The sequence below is a fragment of the Necator americanus genome, chromosome III (genome assembly GCF_031761385.1).
Source record: "Necator americanus strain Aroian chromosome III, whole genome shotgun sequence".
Classification (NCBI taxonomy): Eukaryota; Metazoa; Nematoda; class Chromadorea; order Rhabditida; family Ancylostomatidae; genus Necator; species Necator americanus.
This window is the reverse complement of record NC_087373.1, coordinates 27,424,712-27,444,976: the sequence shown is the minus strand read 5'-3', so window position 1 is coordinate 27,444,976 and position 20,265 is coordinate 27,424,712. Positions and strand designations below refer to the sequence as shown.

The window sequence follows — 20,265 nt, the reverse complement described above, 5'->3', positions numbered from 1 at the left end:
TCCAGAGCTTTTTCGTGGTCGCCTGGTGCCGCGAGGCTGTAGCAAACAAATTTTTTCTCAGAAACTAGCATCCGGATTCTGTGATTGGTCGGGTTTTTTGTACATTTTTTTCTTGTAAAATCAGGGATACACAAAAAATAAGCGACGATTGACGAGCTGAAGGACAGCGTCGTGACAAGCATTCCGACCGGTGGGCCAGATTTAGGGACGAATCCATCGAAGCTTTGCTCTTATTTACGTGAAAGCGGTGAATAAGGGGAAAGGAAAACATTTTAGTGAAAGATTTTAGTTCAAACGAAAAGTTCTGCTTAACTTTCTGATATCATTCATTGCAGCTAATTCCAATTTAATAAAACAACAAATAATTAAGAAAATTGGAATTGAGATTAGCATTAACACTAGTATGTTTGCTGCTGTTATCATTATTGCTATGACTATTATCGCTATTACTATAATTATTACTACTACTATTCTTATTATTATTACTGCTTTATTATCGTCATTATTATCACTACTGTTATTACTATTACTGCTACTATTGCATGTACTGCTACTACTGTTAATCCTAATATCATTGTTACTACGTATATAAGGATGGTTGTTTATATTATCAACAGCTAATTATCGAAAGCTTCATTTTATTTCAATTCAAAATAGAATTCAAACTCTTGCAACGCTGTGCAGTGGCTTAGCGGGCGAGCAATACCCGAAAATTAACTAAAATAAATTTAATAATAATGGAGCTCATGAAACTTTGATCTATGAACTTATCCTACATCACAACCTGCGATAAAGTTTAAATGCAATGGAATCGTAGGAGCAACTAAGAAAAAACAAAATTACATAGTAGTAGAGATACAATTCAAGGGACTTCCGTAAACTTTCTACAGATGGAGTTAGGATCATTGAGAAATGCAGAAATTTCTGTTGAGGACAGTTTCCGAAGCGTCGTTTAATAAGGCTGCGAAAGTCAAGTGATGAAGAATGAAACATGATGATGCGTTGGTATTTTGTTCGGCGAAGAGAGCCAGTTCTCTTAGCCTCTAGGACACTTCATCGAATCATAAAAGGATGGAAAGCAACTTTAAAAGAGTGTACGACTTCAACGGAGAGCGCAAATCATGTTCTTGGATTCAAGAAGCTGATCAAAAATGCAATCGTTCACAATCAAAATCCGCTACGAAATGTTGAAGCACTTGTTATGCGAAAGGATCTAAGGTTTTTCATGAGCAGCAGTGAAGAATGTACTTCAAAAAAAAAAAAAAAAAAAAGAAACCAAACATGACTGACGAATGACTATCTCACGAATCGCATCTTAGCGCCTTTGACTTGCAGAGTGAGGCGACGATGACCAATGTTTACTTGACCTGGTCAGCTCTCCACCTCTTCCCCGCAGTATTTGATAGTTTACGTCCATGTTTATCAAAGAAGGGTAAGAGCCTGTGGAGGTTGCTCAAAGTGTATTCAGACAATTATGATGTGCCCAGGATATAAGATATGGAAATGACGAATTCCATTTGACCACCACTTCGCCCAAGAAAACAAAGTGGTTCTAAGGTATCCATTTGGAAAACTGATCTACGACTTCTGAACCATTGCCAGTTAATGGTTGAAAGTGATCACAGAATCAAAAAAGAGCTCTATGTTCTCCAGGAACTGTTTTGATAATTAAAACTTACAGTTCAAGATACTTCCCTCGTTCAATCTGAAGGACATCTTTTAATAACCACTTCTATGTTGTTTAGAGAACACTGGTTCAGCCGACATAAGTCACTGGCCTTAGGACCACTTTTAGGACACTGGAGACGACGATCTGGTCGAAACGTCAGGGCAGTAGTAAACTTGTTTGCCTAACAACCTTGCAACACAGAAGGGCCAGTAAAAAAGTTGCATTTCATCAAAGCAAAGAAAAGATTAAATCAAAACAAGAACACTTTTCCTCCTCGCAGTGATAGTTTCCACAAACATGAAATCTGCTTGAAGTGCTGGTACAAATACTCCTTAACCCATTGACGACAGCGCGTTTTTTTTTTTTTGCGTATCTGGCGCGTAGGACTTCCCTTTTCCTGGTCCATGTTGCTCGTATTACTACTAATATTACTTGAAGATAATAAACTCATTAAGTTCAAAGGACTTCTAAAAAAACTAGGAAGTCATGAAAAACAACTTTCGGAAATTGTGCAGCTAACCGATGAGCCACATTGTCCCACGCAATTGTCGTTGCAAAAAAGCGCTGTTCATCGGTGAGTAGCGCTAGCGTCAAGGCGTTAAAGAGAGCGATCCGGGGATTCTCGATGCTGGGTCCTCTCAAAAAATAGATATGACCACTGCGAAAACGCAGATCACTCCTATAGAGCTAGAAACTTAATGGAACAAAAGCATCCATCAGATGAGTTTACCTGATGAAGCAATTCTTTACATCCGCACCAAAGTGACGAAATAGAAGCGCGTTAACCGGATTTTGTCACCTCTTTTTTTCTTCTTCAGCGTTCGCTTAGTAGCGAGGTCCGCCCTTCTGGTTTTCTAGCCTGTGAATCTCGTCACTTGTACGGGTGTAAAGGAATGCTTTGTCGATTAAACTCACCAATATGGGTGCTTTTGATCCATTTCAGTTTCGGATTCCCAGAAGTGTGCCGTGTTTTCGTCATGACGCTCGGAAACTGCATCCCAAATTAGAAGACAGAACCTAGCATTGAAAATTTTCCCCAAACAAGGAGATGCATCACTTACTTTACTTTACTACGAGGATGAATGGAACAAATAACCATTGCATATGCATCACTTACAGCATCAAACATTCGAAGGCGAAAAAATCCCAGTTGTGGACTAAACGACTGGAGCAGACCAGGACAGGGCGTACATGAGTCGGCTCATGAATGGGCATTCGATCACATCCGGCTAGTTCGAGCATTGTTGACTACCGCACATTCACCATGACTACCCACAGAGTAAACAGCAGCTCGCGACGAGGTTTTCGCACCGAGCAAAACATCCAGGTTTTTTCTCTCATCCAATTAGTGGATTATTACATCGGACTTAAAGAAACACACTAGTCTTCTCTTGAAAAAAAGACCATTTCTTACCTAAAAAACCTAATCGCCTTTCGCATGCGGAACTAACGATGAGTTCCCTTTTAGCGAAGTACGCTGTAACATCCTCACACACAAGAACTTTTCGGGAACGTAAAAAGGGCGATATACTGTACCTAGGGCTTTGGTTAAGAACTGCACCTACCGCTATTCTAACAAATAAAATAATTACAGCGAAAATACAAAATGCTTTATGGTTCTACAGAAGAGGAAAAGAGCTGACTGCGCTGAAATGACCAACAACTCAGCTATGCAAGGAGAAGCGGTATTTTTCTATGCGAGACCGATTTCGTTCATTGGTCAATATGTGCAATTGCACCACACCTTTTCAGTTCCAGTCTTGAACGTCATGAAGGGTATCTCATTCTTGTTCTTTCTGTTTTTGTGATACTTCTTTTTACTGTAGCAAAAAAAAAACCTGACATTAGAATGAAGCGGAAAAGACGCCAACCGAAAGTCTAATTGGAAAAGAGGATTGGAACAGCCAGTCTTATATCTCAACACTCTGGACATCAGCGGCAGTTTTTTCGAAATGACGGTCCAGCGCAGATTGCGGTGAGGACATGTGCTCTCACTACATCCAAGAAAAAACAAAACCAGCCACTGTTTGAATACAGTAGAAACTCTACTGGCAGACAGTACAATCGGATCATTTTTGCAGTACGATGTGAACTAGTGACAATCCTATCTCGACTGCAACCGCAACTGCACCAAGCTTCAGGCAGTTTTGATCGACTACATGAATATAGAGTCAGTGCCGAGTGTGTGCAGCCAGGCGAACGCAGCGCGTCCTCCGCACCGCACGCTTTACTCCCGCTTGATACATACTCGAATCAATGGGGGCCCTATGGCCTAAGCATTAGTCTTAAAGGATTTATAATATGATAAGATATGTAAACTAAAGTTACTAAGAGAAAAAAGTAAGTTAGAGCGTCGGGACAGAAGAGCCTCAAGAATGCCTCCTCCTCTCCCCCTCCACCATCTACATTTTACCCATACCTCCCTCGTTCCTCTCCCCTGCTCCAACTGAAAGCAAATCTCGCTCACCTGTTTGGACACTTTTGGAGCAGACTCTGTGTGTGTAAATCCCAACTTTCAGAATTACAACAGTTTCACAGAGAGTTTTATTTTCTCTATCAAAATCCCGACGATCCTACCTTTGAGGTAAAGTTTTTTCGAAATCAACTCACCTTCACAGAATCGGTCTTCACCATAAAATAGTAGCGATAAAAGTCACAAAAAATCTCCCGCCAGTCGCATTGACCGTTGCAAAGCCGAAACCCATCGTTATTAGCTGCTTAATGTCGGCAAGTTCCTACGACAAGGGCATGGCGGTGATTTGTGCAAGTCGTTAACGTGGGCAACAAAACCTTTGCGAGTTCATGGCGAAGGTGAGCGCCTGACGACGGCAATTTCGCCCGCAAAGGTCGACCAGAAGACGTGTCGATAGTGACGCCGGGGAACAAGTCATGTTTTGTCCATTTCGTTGAGTTGCGCGATTTTTCGGACGACCAATTGAGGCCGATCTTTGCCTTGCGTTGCAGAGGCGTTTCCGTCTTTTTTCAAGCTGCCGTACCATTTCAGAACCGGGAAATGTCCAGCGTTTTATGACTTCTCGATCCTTATTGTTGCACCATTTTAGCAAACATTCTCACTTTTTTCTTTTCCTGCAAAAATGTTGTTCACTCAGTTTGTCCCATTCCGCTTTACTGGAAGCGTGACGACTGTTGTGAATCATTGAGATATTTTACAACTCGCTGACGACAGTATCATATCAAACACATAGAACATTTGAACATACTGATGCATAGAAAAAAGGTGTGAAATTATGCTCAAACAAAAAAAGGCTTCTCTACAGGATCTGGAAATCGTCGTTCTTTGTATATCCATACTATCCAATACTAGAACCACGAACTGGCTGGACTACTTGGTTTTTTGCACTACATCAACGACTTTGAGCGAAAATATAAATACAATATCACTGAGCACACAAGAAGCACAAAAGCGGAAAAGACTAGATGTATAAACAAAGATGCCTCATAACGAAAATAACCGCCCGTTTACTGCAGAACATGTGCTATCGCTTAAAGCCTTGTCTCAAGAAAGGAGCTCATAGCTTGGTTATATTATAGAATGTGAAAAGGAGAAATATAAAATGTTACCATTACGGGAAATTATGTGACAGTACGCTTGCAGTAAAAATTAAGTTGGTGAGGAAAAAAGAATCATTGACTCCATTATGTGAAGTTGTATGAGGCTCCAAAATAACACCAATCAACACGCTCCTTGCCATTAAAACATTTCACTGAAGATCTCTTTTTTAATTATCGCGTAACAATGGAATTAAGATGAAGCGTGAAGATATCGTCTGCCACCAACGAAGTACTCACGCGTGGAATTATGGATCGCTGAACAGTGCAGTGCATACCGATTGTCCACCTAAAGTGGCCATTAATAGCCTAGCCTCCGAACAAGAATCCACTTCAGTGGCACAAGACGTAATACTACTTAGCCACTTACGGAAAAATGGACAATGGAGCATGTATTTTGGCTGTTTCATCTTCCCTCCCATTATGGTAACCCCTAAGTTTTTTGAAAAATTTTCCTTTCTTCTGGGCGCTCTTGTATGGAGAAGGGAGAGGAGATCCTTCAGGGTACTTCTAAGCTCTTCTGCTATTCTTCACTTTCTTACAGCAAATATATATGTAGAAGTGGAATTAACATGATTCTTTCTACGATTACAATTAAAGCTGGACAAGGGCTATACAACTGTGGCAAATTTTCATCTCATTTACTCGAACCGACGATGGCTAAATTCGATCAAGCAAAAAAAATCTGGCTTAACAAAGAAATCAACGGAAAAATAACAAGTCAACAAATCAACAACAAAAACTTCGGGAGGTTCTAAACACTTCGTGAATCGTCGGACTAACATGTAAGAGCTAGCGCGTAGCAAGTTTGGATTATCACAATAAAACTACGAATGGGGTGCTTGAAGATACTGTAGACAAAAGAACAGATACCTACAGAGAAAAACGACGAAGGACACGGCCTCAATAAGCACAGCTCACAGACTTAACGACGTCCCCTGCCGGAGTGAGACCTTTTTCCACGACCTTTTGTTTTCTCCTTACTTTTCATAGCGCGTAAGTCTTTCTTCATTCGACTAAAAAAATGGATATGTAGGGAGTAGAGAGTGATGCAAACAGAAAATTAAAGTTTAAAATTTCCCCACCTGTCAACAAGTTTATATCGGCCATTTGGTCTTGAAATTTTTCCCTTTTTGCCTTTTGTCATCACAACAAGCTCCGTCTTCTTCCTCTCTTTCTTATTAGCAGCCGCGTAAATCCTAAAATCGTTCACTCAAAAATTCAAATCTCATATTTACAAAGACACGAAAATAGTACTTTTTCATTTCTCGTACTTTCTCCGCATGTTCGAGATTTTCGTTTTCTAATACGCCTTCAGCCTTCTTCTTCGCAGCTTGCAAGCGACGCAACGCTCTGCAATGGCATATCTCAACAGCGAATACATTGGAAATGTATGAGAGAAAAGAGACATATGTCTATAAAAGATAGCGTGCAAACTGGAGCTTTGTTCTTGCATTGAAACTATTTCTTTGTATCTGGTATGTACAGAAAGACAATATGGTCGGTCAAAACGACGTGAAACTCAGTGCAATTGTGTAAACGCCTGCACTGGAAGTGGGGCGGTGGAGGTGCGACCTTATTCACTTTATTATTATTATTTATTATTGATTTATTCAAGATTCAAGAACGAGATGGGACCTTATTTACTTCTGCAGTCCGATTATAGCAAGCGACTTGCCAATTCGATCACAACCGTTTAAGCAAAGAAAAACAGACTTGTGTTCGTCTTAATTCGACTATAACATCACAAGTGTCTTGTATGAAGAAGTGGTCCAAAAAACACCCAAAAGAGATCAGAAGTTACACTGCTGAGTGACGAACAAAGGACATATAACAAATAACAACAGATTGAAGAAAATGCATTGGAAACATAAAATAAATGGAAGGATGAGTGGGATTCCATAACTATATTAAACTTCCAAACAAGCGATAAAACAATTATCTTAAATTTTACCTTCTCTGCTTTCTAGTTTTTGCTTCGGCAACCTTCTTACACGGCCGTGCATTCAATTCACGAAGGCGCTTCCTATACTCTTCAACTTGAGCCTAAAATCGAGACGAAGTAGTAATTCATTAAGATGAAGGGTTGGCTGATTCTATACCACGTACAAGTGAGGTAATTTTCTGTGCAGTTAGCAGAAGGGTAGGAGAGCACTGACAATATTATATCAGTGTCGCCGTAGTTTGGAATGGTCTCAAAAAAGGGGAAATGAGTCAGAAGGAGAAGAAAGAAAGAAAGAAAGGAGGTAAACTGAGAAGGAGGAACAAGTTGAAGAAGAAGAAGACAGAGGAAAAGAAGGTGGGGAATGGAAAAGCTTTTTCCAGCGCTTTCCTACAACGAGTTTTAACAGAATTTCAGTAACAAACGAATATGTAAAGGAAAAAAACGTTTGTTTTTCTCTTCAAACTGCAAGTTTTTTCGGCAACGAATACTGACACAAGTAAGAATCCCTACGAAAGAGAGATGTTTAACACCTGTCTAACTGCTAACTACATTTTATTTCAAAGCGTAAGGGAAGAAGCTAGACAACTCACTTTGCTAACCGGCAACTGCTTCCGGTAATGTTTTCTCTCATCTTCAACGAACCAATCCGGAAGTCCTTCATCGTTATTCGCATACCTGAGTATTTTGGCCTTCATAACTAGATAAACGAATTTACCCTCGTTGTTTAAAACTTGCCTGTTCCAACCCCACTCTTCAACCTCTCTCGCAGATTTGCTTGAGTATATCAACTGCTCTCCTAAGGCAAGTTGTTCTGGAGTAAGACGACGTTTTTTTGCTTCTAAAGAATATCTATCATCGAGTAAACGGAGGACGGTCTGTAGCAACAGCTCACTATTGGAATACAAATAGAATTGAATTGAAACTGAAATAGAATAGAAAAACCAACTAGGTTTCAAATCCTCTCCGAGTATGGCTTTCGAGACTTCGCGTTTTGCTGCTCGGTTATCCTCTAAACATATAATAATGGGAGGAATATAAGATTACTTTTTGTGACCATACAACTAACCATCTTCAAATTCTTCTTCTTCCCAAGCCATTTCAGCGGTGAATTTTGATCCCTCTTCAACTTCATCCTCGTTTGCTTTTACATGTTCCCCATCAACATCAACATCTCCATCATCGCTGTTTTTCCGTTTTCTTCTCTTTTTATTGGACATCTCGTCATCTTCGAAACTGACTAAAGCAGATAAATCGTGGTTCATTCGATGCCTTAACCTAGAACCGAAAGCAGCAACATGTGGGATCAATACAAATTGGTTTATTTGCTCAGAACAGAAACGCAGATAAATTCTAAGTCGAAGGAGCTGTAGCATTCGTTCGCACATTTTTTGTTTGATCTATTTCATCTGGTTTACAATAACACAATGGAGACACTGCAGTTCCGAAGTAAACTGCGAGGTACAAAATGAGGTAATCTGCCATTTCAGCAGCTTTTCGGTGGCATTTGGTGATAAGTTTGAGTCGACAACAGCAAGCGTGCTCACTGTGGGATTCAGAAACATCAGGAGAAAAGGGTCACAAACTGAACAGTTCCGCAGGACCTAATCAAATATCTCCCCCCAACGAGAAAATTCTTTCTCTTTTCATTTATTCCCGCCTAGTAAACAAAATTTATGTCAGATACACATGAGAACCACTGCGAATACCGTGGAAAGAGTTACCTGTTGTGTGCGATTTTTCTATTCAAAACAACTTGTTAAAATTGGAAATGCGCTTTTAAAGATTTGCAGGAAGTCCCTTCATTGTTCTACTTTTTATTCTCAATCTTTCCTTCAATAAACAACAAACACGTTGTCGTTTACTATCTTGTAATGTGGGCACACGATCAGATAAAATTCTGCAATCATATATACTTATACATCATTTTGCTATTCTTTAAAAATAACTACCTGTATTAGCATGGAGATTCCTGCTCTGTCGTTTCATATGTTTTTCAATTACGTCCATCTCATCATCTTCGTCTTCATCAGACAGTAATCCAGCAATCTCCTCCTGCAACAATTTATGCATTGAAAATATAGAAGAATAGTTAACTCGATGTTGTGCTACGACTACATGCCTTTCCAAACCACTTGTCCGCTCTTGATTCTTTCTTCTGTAGCTTACTTAAACCGCTTTCTTCGGTGTTAATAAGCTCGTTATCGCTTTCATCACTCGATTCTTCACCAACTTCATCATCATTTTCTTCTTCGTCGTCTGATCTAAAAGGAAAGAAAAACGTCAATGTAGTTTAACGGAAGAAAAAATCCAACAGCCAAACTGCCTACCCAGTGCCGTCTCTGGTTTCCCATTCTCCATCACCCAGACCCTCCCGGTCCTCATTCATTCCTTCAATTTCTGGTGTTTCTACTGAATCTGCGGTCAATTTGTTCAGTTCTCTGGCCTGGAATGGATTTAAAGAATCTCGAAAATTCATGTAAGAGATTGAAAATCAGAGAAACGCGTGCTGAGAAAAGAAAATTGTAAAAAAATCACCCTGCGAATTTTCTTCAAGCTAAACAACTCAATGTCTTCCACCTGATCGGCATGATCACCTTCAATTATCATTTTCAGCTGACGTCTTCTGACTATTTTCGCTTTCGCTTTTAGTAATTTCTTCTTTCTTCTGAAAGGAAAATGAGAGTTATTTCTCCAAGTCATTTTATTACACACACGTCACTAACTTCTTTAGAGCCACCCGTTCCTCTTCGGTGGCGCGTGCAATCATCTCATCAATTTCTGCCATCTCCTTGTCTCTAAAAAGCCAAACGTAAGCTTGTTACGGTGTATAATAGGGAAAATTCGAAAAAAAAATCAACCACTTACTCAAGTTCGTCTTCATTCAACTCTACTTCAGGCACATTTTCTTCTCCAAGTTCTCTAGAACATGTACTTGATATTGAGGTTATTTTGGGACTTTTAGAGAACTGACTTCTCCAGAGCTTTGAGCTCTTCCTCGAGGATGCTTCTCATTGCTTTCCTCCATTTAAGGAGTTTCCGCAACTCGCGTGGTCCACAAACTTTCAAGTCTTTTAGGTATTCTCGTATCTGGAAAGAACATCAAGAGCACGCTACTCAGTGTACGGAAGCATGCAATCAAAACCGTTGAGAAAATTACCTCTTCATTAGTTTCTGGAGCATTCTTCCATTTTTCCTGATCGAGAACAATCTCATTTGCACCACCCAGTACTTCGAGGTACTCCTACAGTTCAACAAAACTTTATCAAAAAATAACTATTGAGATTTGAATACATGGTGAAAAAGTCATGGCATCTTACATGGGCTTGAATGAATGTCGTTGCGTCAACTTTCTTATGAACCGATAACAACCCCTCCTCATAACCTTCCGCTTTGGCCTTCTTCTCCTTCTTTCCCAGCAGAATTGTTTGACTAAAATAAGAAGATTTCAAATAATAACGGAACTTCGTGGTAAGATACACAGCATTACGTAGGCACAAAACATACGGGTTCGGCTTGTGAGCATCGTGACCATCCGGTTCCAAAAATACTTTTTTATGATCAAGGAGCTCTGGCGCTACCTGAAACATAAGTCGTTGTTGTTATACTTCGCCTAGTTAAAAAATGTGGTGCAATCTATCTCACGATTTCCGAGTAAGTGAGGTAACAAAACTACTTTAACCAAGTAGCAGACCAAAAAGTTAAAGTAACTCGGTAAAGTAATTTCAGGAAAATTAAAAGCATTGTTGTAGTCACAGAAATTAGTAAGTGGACACTATGAACTGTACTACGGAATGTAAATGTTCTGGAACAAGCACAATCGATTGAATCTTAATCAGAACAAAAATACCTTCGGTGGTTTCAAGTACTTCTCACAAACAACGAAAATCTCGGCAGACTCGAGGCGAGATGCAGCTGGTTTCCACACATGCACTTTTTTGAAAAGTTTTTCAAATACCGTGATCAAGCAGGAATAATCATTCGATCGGAAAACCTGGAAAATTTGAGTACCACAAAAAAAAGAAGCAAACAGTGATCTAAGTGATCGAGGTACAAACGAAAAGTTCTGCATATGAAAAATTACCTTTGTGACGAATGTCCCATTCTTTCTGAGAATTTGAGTTGCCAACTTTAGGGCCGATAGGACAAGGCAGTTTTGCTGGAACGCGTCATGAACCCAGTTGAGACCAACGTTTGGCGCACCATCGTGGAGGACGCAATCAGCCTAAATAACCTATGAGCTTCAATCCCTTATACTTATCTTTTCAGTAATAATCACTCACTTCCCAGCGCTGCAACTCCTTCTTGATAGCCTGCCTCGTCTTCTCTGTTGTGATATCTCCTTGCAATGCAATACAGTTAGCGATTGGCTTTATAGGGACCAAATCCACGCCTGCAAAACAAGATACATAGTAAGAAAAGAAAAACAGAGTAATGTCCTGGAACCTTGAGGACGGACCGATTACGAGGCTCGATACTGGCATATTTTGAGTCGCAACTTGCATCCATCCTCCTGGAGCAGCACACAAATCGACTGTGGCCCGTGAGTTTTGCAGAAATTCAAATCTTTTATTGAGTTGGATCAACTTGAATGCAGCTCGAGATCGATAACCTAAAACACAGAAAAAATCCACAAAGTAGTGGATGAAGAGTGAAAATAATATGTCATGTTTAAAAAACAATGATAAAAGAATAAAGAAATAGAACAGCAACAACCTGCTTCCTTTGCCAATTTGTAGTATTTGTCCCGACGCTGTTTTCCAATTTTGACCTTTTTACCCATTTTGTACCAATCAAGAAGTATTTAATGGACCTAAAACAGCATTTTCATCATTAACACATGAGAGAGGTGCGTGTGATTCATGTAACAACATTCTCGGAAGTAAACGGCAGAGTAAAACCAGAAGAAGAAAAAAAATACACGAGTACAACGAAGATCGGCGGAGGTGAGCTTCATTGCGCTCCAATCGAACTGGATGCGACGGTGAATCCAACTGTGGAACAGTTTTGAATGTTGGGGATTTGCAGGTTTTGTGATTTATCTCACAGAACGATTATGAGTTGGTTTGAGGCTCCAAATAATCCAGGAGCAAAAGAACATGATATAGGGTGGCAGTTATTTCAGACAACACTTCATCCAGTCTTTGGTGTGCAACTGCGTCTGAAGGAGTGGGGCCTAGCGTGAAGGCTCATATTTTCGAAATTTTTTTTAGAACCAAAACTAACATCCGAGGGAGAAGTTAGTCATTCGGGGGAAATGTAGGGGGCACTCGGTGGTGTCCTTATTTCTCGACGCTCTACCTTACTTTTTTCTTAGTAACTTTAGCTTAAATGTCATAGATCCTCTAAGACTGATGTTTAGGCTTCAAGGCTCCGATTGATTTAATTACTTACTTCGAGAAATAAGGGCGCCACTGAGTGTCCCTCCCCTTCCTACATTTTACTCGCTATTCGCCTATGAGAGACCTTAGAATTAGTGAATATTGTGTCTTTTCTAGTGTAACCATGGATTCTTAGGCTTGTCGTCTGTTTCAGTACCTTCTTTAGATAGGCAATAATCAAGAATAGTCAATATTGGATGAATAGAATATTACCGACACAGATAACTCTGGGGTAACTTTAATTCTGATTCAAACATTGTGAGAGCATCCCCTCAAATACTGTGTGAATTACACGTGCGATCCGCAGGTCTTCTGTCTTAGGAATTATGTCACTGCATTCTCGTTTGATGTGTCAGTTATGTTTATATGGCTCAAAGTTCAACGTCAGTCACATTCTTTGGAATTTGTCAATTGTCAAGTGCAAATGACGTGAGTTGTAATGAAAATAGCGCTCGCGAAGGGACCCTTGCTTGTTCTCATCCTGCTACGGTCAGATCAAAACGACATGAAGCTCAGTGCAGTTGCGTAAGCTGCTGCGTTTATTGGGAATAGAGCGATTACTGCTTCTGGCGAAGGTCCCCTTCGATCGCAACCGCTCCACATTCAAGTGCCGCAATTGCACCGAATTTCATGTCGTTTTCACCCGACTATAGAAGGCCCAGCAACCGTTCGCACCACTTTGAATGCAGTTGCACCACAAGTCATTCATTCTATGATCTGATTCTATCTGTGATATCGTCACGTTATAGTCAGATCAAAACAACATGAAGGAAGTTGCAGTTTCGTAAGCTGTGTTCGAAGCGGCGCTGTGGAGATAGCGGTTAGAATCGAAGTGGGACCGTCGCGAAATACAGCGAGGAATAGTGTCAGCAAGGATGGTCCAGATCCTAGACCCTATGTTCCGCCTCACCTCTTCGAGTGCAACCGCTTACGCAAAAGCAGCGAGCTTCACGTCGTTTTGACCCGACTATACATAGCCTCTCGTGCCTGCACTATTTGTGAAAGAAGGCAATGAAGTGCACCATAGAAGTGCAGGACTCGAAGCATATGAATTCCATATCTTTCTTCATGATTTGGAGTTCAATCATTTACCTGAAAAAGACGGAAACAGAAGTTCTAATAGCGCTTATCGTACATTCAGTTAGCATTATATGATCTCTTAAGGAACAGATACACAACAGTTTTCTTGAAGGGATGCAGAACCACTGAAGAAATATTCTTTACTCATACGTGCCACCCTATCCAATTAAATACCTCCCGTCCTTAAAGGCATCACCCCACGAATCTGAGGTGGTGCAGATTTCAGGTGCAGTATTCGTATACGGGATGGGAGACTACGGAGAGTGGGTGATTCCGTCCATTTCTTCCTAATTGCCGTAAAAAACGGCCCGGAAGATGCGGCGCCGCACAAGGCTGGCGCGCTCCAATCGAACCTCTTGTAGAAAATAGTGCGCCGAAACGCCTGAAGCCGTATCTTCCGGGCCGTTTTTTACGGCAATTAGGAAGAAACCAACGGAATCACCCCCTCTTCGTAGTCTCCCATCCCGTATACGAATACTCCACCTGAAATCTGCAACACCTCAGATTCGTGGGGTGATGCCTTTAAGCTTAAGCTGACAATTGACATACTTACCAACAATTGTAACGTCCCCAACTTTAATTCTTTGCAACTAGTTTTATAACAGACATGTGAAATTGCGATATTACCAATACTATACGAACGCTCAGATCAGCGGAGGAACTCTATTTCACGTATTCTAATTCCTAAGCTAAGCCAGATACTACTTGTTGACAGTGTATTATTATTACATTTCTAACTAGCACTCCAGAACAATGTTTTGCTCTTCCCATATACATAGTCGGGTAAAGCGTCGTTGGGGTAGGAAGGGGAGCACTCAACTACGCCCTTATTTCTTGAGGTAAATAATCAAATCAATGTGGCTCTAAGGCCTAAGCATTAGTCTTAGAGGATCTATGACAATAAGTAAACTTAAGTTACTAAGAGAAAAAGTAAGTTAAAGCTTCGGGAAATAAGAGCACCACTGAGTGCCCCGCCCAACGACATTTTCCCCACATCGTGCTGTTACTACTGCATAAGGTTCACAATAAGAATCCTCAAGAAGCCTTCAACACAAACAACAACAAGAGGCAAAGTAACAAACTTTATTAACAACAACAATTACTTCTTTCCCTTGCCACCTTTGCCTTTAGAGGTAACAACGGGTTCTTCTACAACAAGGGTATCATGGCATCGTCCACAATAGTATCGGTTCTCATGGGCAGCCATGAAAACGCCTCCTCCACATGATGGGGACTGACATTCCTTGCGTAGACGCCTGATTTTACCGTTTTCGTCTACCTGAACCGTAAGAACATCATAAAAACACAAGGACAAGGTTTAAACAAGCCAAACATAACTAAGAAATCTAGCTCAGATACTCATAGTGTCAATCACGAGACTCTCAGAGGCCTGGACACCAGTGAAAATAACGATCATCATCGCTAATAAAAAAAAGTATATAAAATGAAAAAACCGACCTCGTAGTACTTCAAGACAGCGAGCTTGACCTTCTTTCTCTTGTGCTTGATCTTTTTGGGAGTGGTGTATACCTTCTTCTTTCTCTTTTTAGCTCCACCAAGAAGTCTGGAAAATGCATAGAATGAAATGGTTTAATGCTCCCACTCAGAGTTATACTTGACGTGCAAAGGTACAGGTTTCTAGCTCAGAGTACTCACAACCTCAGTCACGTGACTCTCAGAGGCCTGGACACCGTGAAATAAAAAGAGTAATCATCATTGCTAGAAGCTCACATAGAATCTATAGAACTGCATACCTCAAAGACAGATGAAGTGTCGAATATGGCTCCACCTCGTCATCATCCTCCAGCTGACGACCTAAATGTTAGCGAATCATGAAATGACGAGAGCTGGGTCCGTCCTCAAAAGCCATTTCTGGCCTTCTCGGGATTCAGCAAAAAAGACATACAAGAAAGAACTCCACCACTCAGTTGCAGCTGAGAATTAATTAACAACTCACCAGCGAATATCAGTCTCTGGTCCTCCGCACTGAGTCCTTCAAGGGCTTCAATACGAGACTTGACGTCCAAGACATTGCCCTCTTCGAGGGTCAATGTCCGACCCGAGAGGGTTTTTACGAAGATCATTCCGACCCTTCTACCCAATCTAGAAACAGACTCCATAACAGTACTGCATATATACATACTTCAGAACCTAACGAATTCCGAAATTTCAGTGGATGCGAAGATGAGAGTGAATGCATGGAACACACGTTCTAGAGTGAAATGGCAACGTTTAGGCCACCGGGAAGTTTTGCCGCATGAGATACGGTGTCCCTGAAAAACAGGGATAGTTCGCACTGGGACACATGTCTTCACTGGAGCAGAAAGTGGCGATAATGAAGGCTCACTTTTTTCGCTTTTCGACTGAGCCTGACGTATTCGTGGTGTGTGGTAGTAATGTATAGCACAAGCTCACAAACATTTATTAATATGTAAACGTATCGATGAGCAGAACGAAAAGAACTGGGAGTGCCCTTGTGTGACATGCGACTAATAAATACTATGTTATACTAGCATATACTATATATATATATATATATATATATATATATATATATATATATATATATATATATATATATATACCAGTCTGAATGTCCGGCTAAAGCCGGACTTCAGACTTTCGGTGATTTTAGCTTGGCTCCCCTTCACTGATCAATGAAAGTTAATAGTAGTGGTGTTTTCTGTAAAATTAGATTTGTTTTTTTAACCACGCTTTCCTTCTTTTCTTTATATTATAAATTAAGGCGAAAGGTTACGGAGTTTTCCTTCCAAACGCGTCAATTCTACATTTGGAGAATATTCGATCATCAGCTACAAACACTCCTTCGATGCCAGAATAATATAGATACAATTTGAAAGCATTACTCGAAGTATCAGTGTTCTTCCTGTTTTCCCCCAATAGTTATCACAGAATGATGTTTTAACATAAAATAACGTGAAAGACATCATCCTACTGATAAAGATAATGTTCCACGTCAAATCACATAAACATTTTGCTTCTATTTAAGCAGCCAGTTTCTGACAATAGTATGCTACAAACTTGAGGCGAAAGAAGAAGGAAATAGGCACACGGGAGTAGTCATAAAGGTGAAGAGCAAAGCGCCAAGTGGTTACGGCTATGAAACGGCTGCAACCATTCACCTTTTGCGTCGTGCACACTAATTTATTGCGCTCCAATGACCGGGTCTACCGACGCCGGTGGATCCGTCGCACCTCATATTATAGCAATCTGGCACCGTTGGACTCGTCGCACCCCCTTCTACAGGTATCTGGCGCCGGTGGACCCGTCGCAACCCATTTTATAGCTATATGACCATAGCGCACCAATCCGACGCTGGGTGGACCCGTCGCACCCTTTTTCGAATTTCGTGACACACAGACAAACAAACAAACAAACAAACAAACATACACACACATACACGGACTAAGCTCGTTATTATATATCATGATATATATACTATACAAGCATCAGGGCGGGTGTGGCGCAGTCGGTCAGAGGTCCGTTGTAGCCACACGGTCGAGGGTTCGAAACCGCCCTAGTGCAAACCAAGCCTTTGTATTGTCCCCCGCAAGTCATTGTATAGGCCAACACGCGTTCCAAAACCTCATCGATTACGAATTCCAGCAAAACGCGTTGACGCATTTGGATTGATACGCCAGTGACTTTATCCTTTATGACTTTATACTAGCATCAGTTGTTTCTCTAGTTGTTTCTATTTAAGGATTAGTGCATGTGTTCCATGAGGTTAGCTCTTCCTATCATTTAATGTTATTTTTTGTAACAGTGCACCCCGAATAGTGTGGGTTTCAGTGGTGAAACGAGGAAACCACAAGGAGGGTAGTTTTGATGAGATCATAACACGATTGCTACTGGAAGTGCATGCTAGTCACTCTACTCCGCTGCTATTCTAAGGACTTCCTATCTAAATCGTACGACATACATATACAAGTGGATATAGGGTGTTCCTGCTCTTCTTCACTACACCCTCGATGCTCTTGTATGCTCCCCAAGCCGCTCGTCTCCTCCTGCCCAGCTCGGCGATCAGGTCGTTCATCATGTTCAGTTCCCGACCCAGATAAACGTAGCTGGTGCATTCGGATATGTTCGTTCCGTTGAGCGTGAATGGGGCATCCGAGACCCATCCGTTCCGCATGAACATCATCTTTTGTAAATTCAGCTGAAGACCGATGCATCCATATGTTTCGTCGAATTCGGTCAGGATTCGTTCCGCTTAGCTGATGCTAGGTGTTATCAGTACGATGTCATCAGCAAAGCGCGAATGGTGTAGCTGCCGACCATCAACCTTCACTCCCATGTCGTCCCATTCCAACTTTCGCATTGCGTTCTCGAGGGTGGCTGTGAATATTTTCGGTGAAATTGTATCACCCTGTCGTACTCTCCTCTTCACGTCAATGATGACGTTCTTGTAGAATGGCGAAATTCCGGTCGTGAATTTACTGTACAACTCTCGAAGTACCTTTATGTACTGAGTAGGGGCGCCTTGGTTGTCCAAGGCTTCCACGACCGCTTCCGTCTCAACTGAGTCGAAGGCCTTCTTCAAGTCGATGAAGGTGAGACAGAGCGGCATCTTGTACTCTCGTGATACCTCGATGAGTTTCGAAGCAGTGTGAATGTGGTCAATCGTGCTGAATCCTTTTCGAAACCCTGCTTGCTCGAATGGCTGCCCTTCATCCAAGACTTTTTCAATCCAATTAAGGATTACTCTTGTAAAGAGCTTGTAGATGACGGACAGTAGGCAGATTGGACGATAGTTGCCGATGTCATGTGGATCTCCGTTCTTATACAACAACACGGTCTTGCTGGTCTTCCACTGTTTAGGAACCTTGCATTTCGACAGGTAACGTGCAAAGAGCCTCGTCAGGGTGTTGATGAGTACTGGCGGAAGGTTCTTCAGGTGTTCTGGTCTTATTCTGTCGGGACCGTACGATTTGTTACCGACATGATAGCATGTGGTATTTCGGACGGGAGAACCTCTGGAATGACATGTCCGTCTTGCCTCAGATGGCAAGTGGACATGACTGTCAAAGAGATCAGAGTAGAAGAAGTAGATGATTTTCTCCATCCCCCTTCTCGATGTAAAAGTTGTTCCCTTTGGGTTCCGGAGAGCAGTCATCCTCATCTTGCGACTGGCGAAGTCTCGAGGCATAGCGGATGCTTTTCCCTGCCTCTGCAGCTTCAGACAGTACTTCTGCTTTTCTCTCTTTAAGGTCTTCCTTTATCGCCTCTCTGCAAAGCCTTGCGAGCTCGGACGTGAGTTCTTGGTTCCCTGCGGCTCCTGCTGCTCCACGCTGGCGTATCAGCTCAAGAGTTTCAAGAGACAGGCGTCTCTTGGTGGTTCTAGAACTCTCAGCCTTCTTTGCGCAGTCGTGAAGGTGTTCAACAAGCCGGTCGTATTCCTCGTCGATGTTGTTCATTGCGGAATCTTCCCAAAAGCCGGCTAGCGTAGCGAAGAGATCCCAGTTGATGGTAGTCCTGGGATTTCTCTCTCTGAACTGCTCTCCTTGTGAACGAAAATCTTCCTCGAAGGAGGCGATGGTCCGATCCCGTATAGAACCTTGGTACAACAGCGAAGTCCGTCAGGCAGAACCTTTTATTGACGATGGTGTGGTCTATTTCATCACGGTACCCTCCGCCGGGTGACTCCCACGTCCAGCGTAGAGAGGGCGCTTCTGGAATTGCGTGTTTCCATGGATGGTCTTAGTCGTCATAATGAACTCTCCCCCTGTTCATTCCATGGTAGGCCATGGGTCCCGATGTGAGGTTCCTCAGGCGTTCTTCTTGGGCCAACGTTAGCGTTGAAATCGTCAATTATTACTTTGTAGAAGGCATGATCTTCTCGGTAGAACTTCTCCAGTTCCATATAGAAGGCTTCGACTTCTTCTTCTTCGTAGCTTTATGTTGGAGCATAAGCGACGAGGGTAGTCAAAGCTGGTGTTGGACCACATCTTCTCATCCGCAGACGTCCGGTTCGGGTCGTAAGTTGTTCGAAAGAGTCGATGTTCTTTGCCATACTCGTGTTGACGAGGACGCCAACTCCACCAACACCTCTACTGTCGCATGTTCCTAAGAACACTTCTTCTCCAGTTTCATATACGGCGTTGAGAGAGTGACGTCGTCTCGTCTCGGTCAGTCCGATGACGTCGTACTTGATCTTCTTGGCTTGCATCATCAGATCTTCGATGGCCGCTTCCGATGCAAGCGTACGTGATTATAAGTGCAGATCGCCATCCTAGTCCTTTTCCGTTTTGGTAGCGTACATGACTCCTGCAACCCCGTCCTACCTGCCGCTACCGTACCAGGCTTTCCTCCGGAATCAGGGTGTGATATTAATAATATTATAATTGGTCGATGGTACTATGACGTTTTATCGTAAGATCTTCTTTTCGCTTGTTTTTTCTCTTGGTAATTCTTAATGCTTTTTTCATGTAGTAGGACTTGAATAGGACTGTAAAGTTTTGAAAAGCCCTTTTCTTCTTAGTTTTACCGTTTGCTCCGCCGGTAGAGAGCGCTTAAGGTTTTATTTCGGAAGAACTGGAACTTTTTCGCGTGATTAGCACTACCATTCGTGGGTGTAGTCGTAACAGCGCCTACGATGAACA

The 20,265-nt window shown here is 41.8% G+C and overlaps 6 protein-coding genes across 9 annotated transcripts; all 6 read right to left on the bottom strand.

Moving 5' to 3' along the window:
- Window positions 1-5,432: 5,432 nt before the first annotated feature.
- Window positions 5,433-11,964, bottom strand: RB195_011109 (uncharacterized protein; the record flags this gene model as incomplete). 3 transcript variants are annotated; one of them, XM_064192393.1, is made up of 25 exons in its annotated part: window positions 5,433-5,528; window positions 6,117-6,141; window positions 6,193-6,255; window positions 6,325-6,438; window positions 6,497-6,592; window positions 7,194-7,285; window positions 7,775-7,859; window positions 7,920-8,022; window positions 8,131-8,193; window positions 8,251-8,421; window positions 9,134-9,236; window positions 9,304-9,445; window positions 9,512-9,627; window positions 9,720-9,849; window positions 9,908-9,979; window positions 10,050-10,103; window positions 10,156-10,271; window positions 10,342-10,425; window positions 10,502-10,613; window positions 10,689-10,762; window positions 11,032-11,175; window positions 11,266-11,406; window positions 11,465-11,574; window positions 11,641-11,793; window positions 11,898-11,964. In XM_064192393.1, 25 exons carry the CDS (start codon window positions 11,962-11,964, stop codon window positions 5,433-5,435), a joined length of 2,526 nt encoding a protein of 841 aa, XP_064049974.1. The 3 variants fall into 3 exon arrangements, with proteins under 3 accessions (XP_064049974.1, XP_064049975.1, XP_064049976.1); XM_064192392.1 differs by having other exon boundaries at window positions 5,488-5,528; window positions 6,113-6,141; XM_064192391.1 differs by lacking the exons at window positions 5,433-5,528; window positions 6,117-6,141 and having other exon boundaries at window positions 6,165-6,255.
- A 2,777-nt stretch (window positions 11,965-14,741) lies between these two features.
- RB195_011108 (uncharacterized protein) lies at window positions 14,742-17,807 on the bottom strand (the record flags this gene model as incomplete). Of its 2 annotated transcripts, XM_064192390.1 has the most annotated exons (6): window positions 14,742-14,921; window positions 15,101-15,206; window positions 15,397-15,457; window positions 15,600-15,745; window positions 15,794-15,915; window positions 17,586-17,807. In XM_064192390.1, 6 exons carry the CDS (start codon window positions 17,805-17,807, stop codon window positions 14,742-14,744), a joined length of 837 nt encoding a protein of 278 aa, XP_064049973.1. The 2 variants fall into 2 exon arrangements, with proteins under 2 accessions (XP_064049973.1, XP_013306551.2); XM_013451097.2 differs by lacking the exon at window positions 17,586-17,807 and having other exon boundaries at window positions 15,799-15,842.
- A 69-nt stretch (window positions 17,808-17,876) lies between these two features.
- Window positions 17,877-18,682, bottom strand: RB195_011107 (uncharacterized protein; the record flags this gene model as incomplete). The annotated part of the gene is made up of 2 exons (XM_064192389.1): window positions 17,877-18,554; window positions 18,602-18,682. 2 exons carry the CDS (start codon window positions 18,680-18,682, stop codon window positions 17,877-17,879), a joined length of 759 nt encoding a protein of 252 aa, XP_064049972.1.
- RB195_011106 (uncharacterized protein) lies at window positions 17,877-18,728 on the bottom strand (the record flags this gene model as incomplete). The annotated part of the gene is made up of 1 exon (XM_064192388.1): window positions 17,877-18,728. The coding sequence occupies one exon, from the start codon at window positions 18,726-18,728 to the stop codon at window positions 17,877-17,879; it is 852 nt and encodes a 283-aa protein (XP_064049971.1).
- On the bottom strand, window positions 18,697-19,080 carry RB195_011105 (uncharacterized protein; the record flags this gene model as incomplete). Its single annotated transcript, XM_064192387.1, has 1 exon — window positions 18,697-19,080. The coding sequence occupies one exon, from the start codon at window positions 19,078-19,080 to the stop codon at window positions 18,697-18,699; it is 384 nt and encodes a 127-aa protein (XP_064049970.1).
- Window positions 19,081-19,559: 479 nt separating this feature from the next.
- Window positions 19,560-19,835, bottom strand: RB195_011104 (uncharacterized protein; the record flags this gene model as incomplete). Its single annotated transcript, XM_064192386.1, has 1 exon — window positions 19,560-19,835. The coding sequence occupies one exon, from the start codon at window positions 19,833-19,835 to the stop codon at window positions 19,560-19,562; it is 276 nt and encodes a 91-aa protein (XP_064049969.1).
- Window positions 19,836-20,265: the final 430 nt, after the last annotated feature.